This window comes from Perna viridis, chromosome 4, assembly GCF_037379345.1.
Source record: "Perna viridis isolate PV_CMFRI_1.1 ecotype Kerala chromosome 4, ASM3737934v1, whole genome shotgun sequence".
Classification (NCBI taxonomy): Eukaryota; Metazoa; Mollusca; class Bivalvia; order Mytilida; family Mytilidae; genus Perna; species Perna viridis.
This window is the reverse complement of record NC_142448.1, coordinates 28,648,592-28,660,911: the sequence shown is the minus strand read 5'-3', so window position 1 is coordinate 28,660,911 and position 12,320 is coordinate 28,648,592. Positions and strand designations below refer to the sequence as shown.

General features: G+C 30.4%; 1 protein-coding gene across 1 annotated transcript; it reads right to left on the bottom strand.

Annotated features, from left to right (window-relative positions):
* Positions 1 to 1,602: 1,602 nt before the first annotated feature.
* LOC148619622 (cytosolic Fe-S cluster assembly factor narfl-like) lies at positions 1,603 to 12,283 on the bottom strand. Its single transcript, XM_088579758.1, has 8 exons — positions 12,168 to 12,283; positions 9,177 to 9,425; positions 8,563 to 8,695; positions 7,751 to 7,885; positions 7,274 to 7,522; positions 5,829 to 5,901; positions 3,713 to 3,850; positions 1,603 to 2,066 (listed from the first exon to the last, which is right to left on the bottom strand). The coding sequence occupies exons 1-8, from the start codon at positions 12,252 to 12,254 to the stop codon at positions 1,667 to 1,669; spliced, it is 1,464 nt and encodes a 487-aa protein (XP_088435884.1). The 5' UTR covers positions 12,255 to 12,283; the 3' UTR covers positions 1,603 to 1,666.
* Positions 12,284 to 12,320: the final 37 nt, after the last annotated feature.

Sequence of the window (12,320 nt, the reverse complement as noted above, 5' to 3'; positions counted from 1 at the left end):
GGGTTTTTGTCATGCCATTTGCATTGATTTGTGATTGAATGTATGGAGTAAAACCAGGTCCATTGTTCTTTCAATTAGGATTTAAGTATGAATTAAACCTATGTACCCCACTAAACTTTGTGTACGTTGGATATAATAATTCACAGGACTCATTCTTTTACTCTTCATGTCAAGGTATTTCAGATCTTACTTCAAGGTTGGTTTTCACATGTTGAAAACCTTATAGTTACCTATATAATGTATTTACTGTTTTGAAATTAAGTCATACACTGTTGAATTTATTGTGCTTCATCACATCTGTTCTCAAATGACTTGAATGAATGTTCATTTGTGCTGAGTATTCCTTTATCTAAAACAACTTAGTAATACATTAAAGTAGAATGATTGTCATGAATCCAGTGTGCTATTAAAAAGCTTTGCTTAGCGCAGCATGATACAACCACAATCATCGACCCCTGAACAGTTGGGGCAAGTGTAGACACTATTAGTTTTTGACAAACTTAAGCATAAGGACTTACAAATCACAATAACACATTAAACTTGAATTTCAATTAAAAATTTTCAGAATCAGACCAAAAAATAAAAAAATCAATTTTTAAAGTTAATTGTTTGTGGTATGGCCCTTTTGACCCCTTACAACTCAAAAACCACAAGATGTATCTGAAATTTGTTTGAAAAATGCAGGCACAGATTTTCATTAGGTATCCAATAAATAAATGTAGAAATGGGACCAAAAATAAATAACAGTTATGTCTGGACATCAGGAAAATTTCTGAAGTTAAAGTATTTACTCTCAAAATCAATCCAAGTCTTAAGTATAGAATATTGTGGAACAATATCATAGACATTCCTAAGCTTTTACTGGAGTTATATAGTTGAATTCTATGAAATGCTAGTTATAGGCCCCTAATTTTTAAACGGTAGGACTATAACCCAAAAAATCAATGCCAACTTCCCTTTTATGGTTTGTAACCTTGTTATAAAATTTTGTAAAGGTCTACAAACGAAGAGCCATAACCAATATATGATAGCAATTTTTTTTGCAGTTATAAAAATGCCTTAATGTCCATTTTTTTTTTCTCTCAACTGAGGCATATTGTCTATGTTTGTCCACATATTTTTATTGGCTCTTTTCTGTTAGTATTGAATGGGCAATTATATTACATATTTTACACCACCGGTATATAATTATAAGTACAGGCTGTCCAGCAGCCCTAAAATCCCTGAAAATTCCTATATTTGTTAGTTTGGCTAAAATTCCTTAAAAAACTTGAAATTCAAAGGGAATTCCTGAAAAAGCCTTTATTTTTTATGTGAATTCATAAATTTTCATTTTACATCACTGCTTTCTTAGGAGTTTCGAAAATGATCCTTACAGTTGGTTTCAATGACTGCATGTTTTGTAATTAAGAGAGTGCATCCTAATTGTCTATTCATGTTTTCTTTGTGGCAATCAGGTGTTCTTCTAAAGGGAATACACAAAAGACATGAAAGAAAGATCGAAAATTTTCTCAGTGTCACCGGTGGTTACTTATATGACGTAAAATTCCTTATCATGAAAACAAAAAAATTTAGGACATTGTAAGAAAGATGAAAACTATATTTGGGTTAAGTTTATTTTTTCTACCCATCATCATCACATTTGTAAAGTTTTTTTTTTGTAAATCTACCATTTTATTGTCAAAGCATTTGTCATCTTTTCTACTTCATGGTATTGAGTGTGCAATAAAGCTCTACTTTTTTCTGAACCCACATTTCCTAACCATTCAGTATAAATCTCAAAAACAGACTGTAAACTGTCAGGAAGGCTATTGTCAATTGAGTTATAGATTCCTGTTACACGTTCCAACAGTTCTTTAGGAGTTTCCTCCACTTCTGGTCTGATCTGACCACCACCATTATTGCACCCTGATGGACAGGCCATGATTTCGACAAAATGATATGGACATTTACCACGTTTGATTTTCTGCACTATGTTCTGAATATTCCTGAATCCATAAGCCAAAGCCATTTTAATAGGAGGGTGTCCTTGTAGTTCCAGAGTGACCTCTTGAAAATCTTGATTTCTACAAAGAATGAATGTTTTACATGCTAACTGTAGTTTAATAAAACATACTTCTAGAAATATAAACAAATTAAAAAAAAATGGACTCCCCTTCACTTAAACACACATTTAAAAACCTGAAGTGTTAAGGAAAATCATTTCTGTTGAAATTAATATGCATTGTAGAAGTCCTCCTCATCATTGCATATCAAACAAGACCTTCTATAAAATGCAGAAAAAGGTCTTCAAAACAGCTTTGCTAAATAAAGTACTAGAACATGAAATATCTGTTGCCTTTTTTTCTATTTTCATATAACTCTTGACACAAGCAAATAAAAAAAACAATGCAAAATTTTTGAAAAAAAAACCTTCCTTTAATGATGGAAAACATTTTACAAAAATTACTGAAACCTCTCAAAGCATTTATAGGTTCTTGTACATGTAGATGGACAATCAGCAGTAAGCTATTATATCACTATATCTTTCAAAAGATATGTGTATAAATATCATAATTATTCCTTCAGTAAATACGAATTGGAATTAAATTAAAAACTGGCAAAGAGAATACACCACTTCAAATAAAGTTAGATATACAAACCAGAAGTTCAATTATTTCCCTGTGGAGTCCTCCAACAGTAACTATTTTCCTATAAATGCATATCTACATACAATGCCCTCCCTGCCTAAAAAAAATTCTTCAAAATCCCCCCTTGAACAGTTTAAGAGTTGTGCTTTCAAGAAATGTGGACAGAAGGACAGACAGATGGGGTGACTCCTACATACCACTGGAAACTTAATTTGCAGGGGTATAATCATAGTGTTGTCAGCACTGGAGGTTTTCGATTCTTGTGAAAATTGTAGCATGAACAAATTTTGAAGATTACATGATGTAAAATAAAATTGTGATCATACACTTGCATTTTGCATATTTATCATCAAGAACTGATTTTTCACCGATACGTATAAACCATATGTCAATCCATACTTCTTATCAAACTTCACACACAAATACAAATTTTGTTCCATTTCACCCTTTTTCCAAAATTTTTAAAACTTTCCATTGTCTTTGCATTAACATTAAAAAAAAATACAATAACAGATTATTTATTATACAATGTACTAAATTTAAATCAATTTCAGCTTAAGAAAAAACTTTCTTTGATGATCATAAGATTTTCAAAAACTTGACACTTTTATCAATTTGAATTTTCCCATCAATTTTACTTGGTTAAAATCACTGCTCTTCACTTCCTGTTTATTAATGATGAACTATTAATGAAAGGCTGGAGAATTTGACTGATATGTGTGTTAAATGGAACATGCTTAACACATTTTATGCTTCTTGACACATTACTGCAAGAAATAAATTTCCTAAATATAAATTCATTACTAAATATGATCTTTCAAGGCAAAAAAGGAGTCCCACAAATTCCAGTGATAGACCGGCGGCATGAGGTATTTTGATAAATTAAAAACCTAAAAAGGACTTAAAATATATTCTATTAAAATGTCCATATCATTGTTAAGTTGCATTTTTCATTGTTGATATATGTAGTTAACTGTTTAAATGAAACAAGCAATAAAAATTATTAATTCATTTTTAAATCAAATGATTCATAACTACAAGCACATGATTCATAACTACAAGCATATGAAATAATTCAATACCTTAAAACTTTGTATTCTACTTTTGTAATATTATGACCAAATAAGTTGTGTGCAGCATATTTCAATATGTGTTCTAAGTATCCTCCAGACCCTCCTCCATCATGGTTCAACAACTGGCCATTCACCTCCTGGGTAAATCTGTTTAAAAAAAAACATTGAAAGAGTGATAATAAAGAGATGGCTGATATACCATCTATACTTATGTGACAATGACACGCACTATAGAAACCAGTATGCACTATTCAGGGGCTTATCAGCATTTATGTTGCCTTATGATAAATAAAATGCACACATGTAATCTCTTATTTTTTTTAACAAGAACATAAATGATTTTTTTGTACAAACGACATATATTGAGAAAATGCCAATGAAACAACATTCTAGAAAAAAAACTTCTTTATATCAATGCAGTGTACTAATGCTATCAAATTTACTTCAGCCTGAATCTGTTAGTACTTGTATCAGTCATTAAGCATCAGGCCAAAATTAAAATTAAGTTTGTTTCCCCTTACCCTATCTTCCAATAAAAATTGGCCCTAATGAAATAATTGTATTGCCATTCACTGACGAGATTTGAACTTTTGGGGGAAAAATATTTTCCCTACCAACCTACCCAAAGCTAGGAAGGGGAACTGAACATTGTTTTAAGTGTGGCCTGAAAGGACATTAAAAATCATTTAATATATTTAATATATACAATAACAACAAAAATCAACAATGAAGTGTCTGACATAAAAATATCCGGAATAAAACATCAATACTTCATGAAGTATTTGTTAACAGGGGAGATAATACAAATAATTTACTGATTAAATTATTTTTCTCCTTTAAAAGTATATTTATGTATTTCTATATTGGAGTTCAGAGTATTTGCACAGTCAACCATTTTACACATAATGTATCAGTTATTCCCAATTTAATTCAATAGAAACTTCATCCCTAATACAGAACTCAATTTAATAAAATTTAATCCTCAACCTCAATAAAAAAAAACCTGCATTTCTCACATTTTTAAAAAATTCTTTTTTATATAAGACTGACATCATAATGCAGTTATAGAATAAGCATTTTGATATTAAATTCAACAGAGTTAAAAATATGATTTCAACAACTACTCTTTAGTTAAAATCTGAACATTAAGCCTTTAATATTAGCATATGAGAAATTTGAAAATTCAAATATTATAGTGTTAACTTGTTTAAATTTGCATATTCACAAAAATGTAATTTTTATTGCAATAAAGAAAAATAGTACCCTTTATTCATACCAGAAATTCCTAAATACCTGCTCTAATTCCTATTATAACCCAGTTACATATTTTACCACTAAAAAACGTTGTGATAATTTCTGAATAGAAATAATTTCTTTATCCAAAAATAGAAACCAAAAGACATTATTAATAATTCTTCTAATAAAACAAAACAACTATAGTTTATGAACAATTCATTACAATATATCATTAGACATCTGATCTGTAACTGCAATATCTTTCTGTAAAATCAAGAACTTCAAGCAAATATTGAAATTGAGAAAATTATGTAAATTAAATTTGAATTATTAGTAAATGACTGGATTATCTCTTAATTTCGCTTTATACAATGTATATGGATATTAAATGTACTTTTTTTTCAACAATCCCATAACAGCAAAAATGCCTTCCAACTTCTGTACAATACTTCATGTTCAAATTATCTTTTTTTTGTATAGCATTGGGATATTTATGGTTTTATCAGACTAAATTTTGTATATGTTTTGCTGTAAAAGTTATTATTATTTAGATTGTAAATTATTGAATAATTTATATGTACTAATCATATCTCCTTATTGATATTAAAATGACTTGCTTTAATGTATACTACCACTTAATTTAAAGCTACCCTATTTTGGTTTTATTTAAAATCTCACTTTTTCCAAAAAAAAAACTTGTATAGCACAATATTGACTATTTTTATTGCAGTATTAGAATTTTCATTTTTTTTCTTTTAATTAATTAAGCACACTAACTTGTTTTTTTCTTTTTCTTATAGTTTAAAAAAACTGTTCTGAATGATAGTTGTATTTTACGGGTTCTACAAACTACTAAGGTATGTATTATCTCAAGATATTGATAACTTACACGTTTTCCACTTCTGTAGGCTCCACTACTGCCAGAGATATACCTTCCTGTTCAAGCATTTGATCAACTTCAACTGAAACATGTATTTAAAGTTAAACTTATTTCTTACAAAAAAACCCCTTCTAACCCCCAAAAAATGCATATTCATTTAAATATATAATGAATCATTTACATTACTGGAAATCTTTGTGATCAGAAAATCAAAGACCACTACACTAATTGTTGGATACTGCTATGAAACCAAGCATGCAAGGGATTAATGGGACATTTACTGTATATGTAAACATAGTACTGCTCATGAATCTCAATTCATGTTTAGACATTTCCAATGTAAAAATTAGACTTTAATTGTTTGTTTTGATTAAAAAAAAAAACATTTCCAAAAAAATACATACACTATGGAATATAACACCTAATGCATGAGGCTCATCAAATATTTTACCAGAAAATCTATTTTTGAGGACACTTACCTACCAGTTTACCTAGTCTGTGCTTCCAGTTTTTAATGGAGTCACCGTTGCTCATTTACTTTTATTACTTTGTATTTATTATTTTAATAATTTTATGTTCTTTCTTGTGTTTGTCTGTTTTCCATATCTGTTCTTTGTCCCTGGATCATATTCTTTTGATTGCTGCTAGAATCTTGGCTCTCTTGATTATTTTTTCAACATTAAGCATGAAACCTTTTTCTCCCATTCAGAGGCTTCATTCATGCCACATGAGCAAGTGATTTAAATTTGTAATTTCCTGCCACGTGCTGGGAAATTAAAATGTTGTGTGAAGACTCCCACGCTTACCATGTTTACCATGTTTACAGTTGTTATTCATATTGTTGATCAATTTAATACTAGTTGATTTACGAATGTTATTCATATTTTGAAAGATTAGTTGGTAGTGTATCAACTAATCATAATAGTAGTGATATCGCTGACCCAATGACTTGATGACTGGAGGGGAGGTCATGGATGACGTAGTTGATGTTGGGAGAATTTAGGATTTGTTTAATTTATTTTTATGGTTTTATTCATGGGAGAAAACAGATTATCCCTCATTTCTCTTGGGGATTAAAGGATTTCTCCACTTCCAATAGGTTAAGTTTTAGATTTTAGCTATCTCGAGTGGAGAAATCCTGTAATCCTCTAAAGACTGAAGGATAATCTACATTTTACTAAAGAAAGTGGTCAGAAAGTTGATCTGGTGACCACAGATACCTTCACACAATCTGATTTTTAAGTGAAATGGGCCATAATTCCCGAGCTACAGTTATACATGTATGTACATTATACATCTTATTCAAATCTGTCTTTTATGGTGAACGGCATTGTATCAAAGTTTGAAAGAAAAACTGGTTCAGTGGTTCCTTATCATCAACTAATAAGGTGTGATCTACAGCCATACTCGAGGGCCACTTTAAGCCACAACTCATCAAGTTAGGATATAACTACCTGAGGTGATAACACAATCCACATCTCTAGTACTGTACACATCATTATAGAAGTCTTGTCGAGATGCTTCAAGCTTCTTATCAAAACATGGCATAACAGTCACATGAAAGATCTGATTAGGTGGTATTCCTTTCTTGGAGGACATATAGTCTTTAACTAGAGAACCCATGATCTGCTGTGGTGATTTTGTTGTACTGATGTAAGGAAGAATGTATGAACCATGTGTCTTCTCCGCATAACATATCCAACCTATAATAATACAAGGAAACTAGAATGTATGAACCATGTGTCTTCTCAGCATAAAATGTCCAACCTATAATATCTTTCAATATAGTCTAATTATCTGTTACAATGGTATTCCAATACATATAGTACTTTCATTACTTTAACATACTAGCATTTCTATTGATTATACCAGAATGTGAATGTTACGAAACGTTCAATTATATTTTGAATCAAAATTTTAACTACACATACCAGGGCACGCTGAGGCAAGCATAGGTAAAGCAGTCTTGTTAGTTTCAGATGCCTTGAATCTCTCTACAAACTCCCTGCAACTCTCAAGAAGGCTGAAATTTCTTGAATATGTTGTATCAAACACATGATGGACACCTACAATGTATTAATTATATTTTAAAGAAAATGTACAAAATGGCTTTAAATCTAATACATATATCTTTTATAAACATACATGTATGATGCATAAAATATCTGAACAATTAGAATTTTTGTATACAATACTGTATATCCATCTGGGCCATCAAATTATTGTATGAATATTTTTGACAAGTATAAGTACATTATTTTCATGTCTCTAGTAGACAGATAAAAAGGTTCAAATGAGATTTAAGTGAAAATTTGAAAAAAAAAAAAAAAAAAGAAAAGAAATCTGTGACAATCAAATCATCACTGCAATGGGTCTGAATTTTTTCAACAAGTAAAATGCAACTTGAAGCCTGTAAATTGCAAATGAAACTTAGATGTATATGTAAGTTGGAACTTAAAGCAATTGGAAAATAAGAAGAGGAGAGTAAACATTTTGACTCCAAGCTTTAATACTGTGTATTGTCAATTGATACTAGTTTTTTTTCTTTGGTGTAAACATTTGTTTGGTGTAGTGTAAGGCATATCTTTATGTGTATGTCCTAAATCTGTTTAATTACACACGAATTGAATTATTTCATTTTGAGATGCAAGTCTTTTTTATGTAAACTATATGTTTATTTAATCTACCTGATTGGTTTAGATGAAATATATATGACACACAGGCAGATGATAATCATGATTACCCAATTTTTTAAAGAATCCATTGAGTTTTGAAGCAGTCTCCAAAACAGTGAGTTTATACTTTGCAGCTAAGGATGCTCTACATTGAGGAGCTATTGAAACAACCACTAACTTCTGCTGATCTGTTTGTCCTGTCTATACAAAAGTATAATTAATACAAAAAATTAAACAGAATCATGGCCATTACAATTACATACAAACTTTCCTTACTTTACATTAGAATCTGTGTAATTACTGGAAGTATTCAATCTTAACAAACCCAATGAAAATGAAATAAAAAATGAGGGATACACAACTGAAAGACAGAAAGCCTTTTTAAATGTTAAAATCAAATCAAAAACTAATATTGCAGGATTCTTTGCATATGTACATACATGTATATCACTAAGTTCTGCTCATGTTAAAATGGGGAAGAAACATTTAACACTTTTGTGTCTATATTTCTTTTTCAAATATTTGAAAATGGGATTAACTTCTGAATTTTTTTATTCCTAATTCATATTTGATCTTTTTTTTTACTTTTCATTGGGCTAACTTTTGACTTGAAAGAAGACAAGAAAACCCCTAGATTTATAGTTATATACCAGTACAAAGGATAATGTATATATTTCTCTACCTCCTGCAGTCTGAGATTTTCCCTCAACACTTTATACAACTCCTCTTGGCTTTGTTGGGTGATAAGGACACTCTCAGCAGAAGTAATACACCCACTACAAGCTAGGCAGTCATTAAGGGTTATCTTGGCCTTCCCTAATCTAGTTTCTTCACCATCATCATTCACTGACAGGTAGCTTCCATCATCTTCTATCCTTATTTTGCCTACTTTTCCTGGCTTCCTGTCAACTTTAACAGGTTTCACACATTCCTGAACAAAATACATACAATGTCATAATGCAAATAGTTAAACAATACTTGGTGTTCAGTTCAAATGAACATTAATTGTATAATTAAATTCCAAAATTAAAACTACAGTAAAGTCTTTACACCTAATTTAAGTATCCCAACAACTTATCTATTTACACACAAGGCAATGTTTCATACCACATAACTTACAGACTTGAAATCCAGGGCTTAAAGTAAATCATTTATGTAATGCCAATGGCTATTTACATTGTACTCTAATTTGAGATAGTTGCTTCCAAAAATTCCCCTGAAGAATTGGAAGTGCTTATATATTAGTACATTGTGATACCAAGTTGACAGTTCTGGAACAGTTGGGCCTTGTCTTGGTATGACAAGTCTTTCATTCATATATTCCCATTTGTCTGATGCTTTATCATCTTTTGTACAACTAAATATTTTGTCTGTGACATGTTTCCAAATCTTTTTCATTTGCTTTGACAAATGTGAAAATGCTTGGTTACCTCGAATGCCAGAATTACTGAGCTGAAAGTGCCTCTGTTTTAACTCGAAATAACACAGTTTTATGTTTTTCTTTTCTTTAATCCAGTTACATTAAGATGTTAATTTCAAATCTGTAAATTTGTTGGTACATACCGATATGTGTAACCTGTTCCAACTTTTCCCCATACCCAAATACTAATTTGCCAATTTCTTCGTTATTACATGATATTTCCAGCTGACAACTTGTACACATTTACAAAATGACATGATGGCTAGGCTAGAATCAATAATCATTAAAATGTTTCTTGGAAATTTGATTTTTATTGATTTTCAGTTTTCAAAAGTACAGAAATGTGAAACCCAAAATACCTGTTCCCTTCATCGAAGTCCAGTATTTTTGTTATTTTTACAATTTTATTATATATATCACATCAGAACACCATCATATTATTAAAAGACTCAAGGGCGATAAACTTAAAGTGTATCAAATTGTATTTAAGAGACTTCCTTTTTCATTCCAAATAAAATCTAATGCATTCTTCACTGGTACGGGGGATTCATGCTACAGTACGGTATGGAATTCAAATTCGGACATTTCTTTTTCTTTTATAAAACAATATCAAATCTTTCAAAGTTATCTTAAGTCCTAATGCTGTTGGCATGTGTGGCTACCACATAAATTTAAAAAGAACTTTACTATAAGTGATGAAAAATATTATACACAGTGAAAATATTTTTTTCAATCAAAAGTGATTTAGCTAGATTTTTTTTTAAACTATGTACATGTCTTGCTGTTTAGAATTTGTGACAGAGCAGACGTGGTGATCTGCTCTTTAAAACTGTTTACTGTATTACAAAAAACTGCAGATGTTGGTACATGTAGCATGATCCATTGTATGATGGTATATGGATAATATGAAAATTTATAAGTGTCTTTTTTGTATGAATATGAATATGAATACACTACTAGTCTTGTCTGAATACGCCTAAGCTGTAATGTTGGCCATTGTAGATGTTCTAGCATGCCTGAGACAGAACAGGTGTTATGGTATCAGTTACAAGTGAACCGAGCTGCTCTGTGTTGGACCATCTCTATTTGGTTGATTTGTTTTTTATTTTATGGGCACTGTATTCAAGATATTTCAGGACTTTTGAGGAAATAAAATCAACTCAGTTTGAAAATATCATAAATGCTTTCAACTACCTTCAATTGATTTAAAACATTATTTTAAACTATAGGACCAAATTTCAGTATAAAATTCTTTATACACTCCCGAAGGAATGCTTATGGTTGTATTATCAACTTGGTTCTGTTTACTTATGGCAAGAAAAAGCATCATTATCAGGTTTGTACCTTCGTTTTCAGGAGCTGAAAAACAGCATAATGGCAGCTTCATTTGCGTATACTTGTATATGAGCGATTGAGAGCCAAACCAGTCTCAGAAAATATTTGTTAGTTTTAAAAAATAAATACAAATTGAATCATAGCTTTTCCAAGATAGGGTTGGCCATAATAATCTGCAGTATGGTGCCCAGATGTTTACGAAAATTACATAATCAATAATACTCATAATTGTCGGGTCATAAAAATTGCAAAACAAAAACAGAACAAAACGAAAATAATTGATAAAAGAAAGAATCGAAACGAAACAATTCAATAAAATGAATCAAATCGTAATAAAAACATAATTAAACGGTACAAATCAAAACAGAATGAAACAAAATTAAATTGTATCAGAGAAATCTTTTAAGATGTTTCACAAATTATAAGAACCATAATGTTTACAAATGCCGAACAATTCAAACCAAAGACATTTCAGGCCATGACAACCAATAATTTCTTGTGAATGCCAGGCATTTTGGCCAATAGACATATCAGACCATGACAATTAGCATAATGCTTTAGGACATATATTATTACAAAATTTACCATATTTGAAGGTTACAGGTATAATATATCAAATCAGAGCTGACAAAAATTATCAGTTGTTTTTAATTAATGTTTCTTCGGGAGTGTTAAAAGGTTTCACCTTCATCATATTAATAATACAAAAATCAGCTTTATTGTGATTTGGGTATGATGAATTTGGTACAGATACGGAATGGGTTACACATTATGGGGTGAACCAAATTTGCAAATTTGTTTTTTTCTTGTTTTGCCCAGTTACTTAGGACAATAATTGTGTGCCACACATAACTCCATTAGCATATATTTTTTCTGATACCATCATGTGCTCATTTAAGTTATAAAAGTATTTAAAACCTGTGAAGGAACGATAAAATCGTTAAGATCTGTTAATTGCAAAGCTCCACTGAAATTCGAGGCCATGTTTTCCTCAGGAAATGACATTCAATAAAATGCTTCGTAATAAAGTCCTTCATAAAATTATCCAATCAGCATATATCTAACATCCAA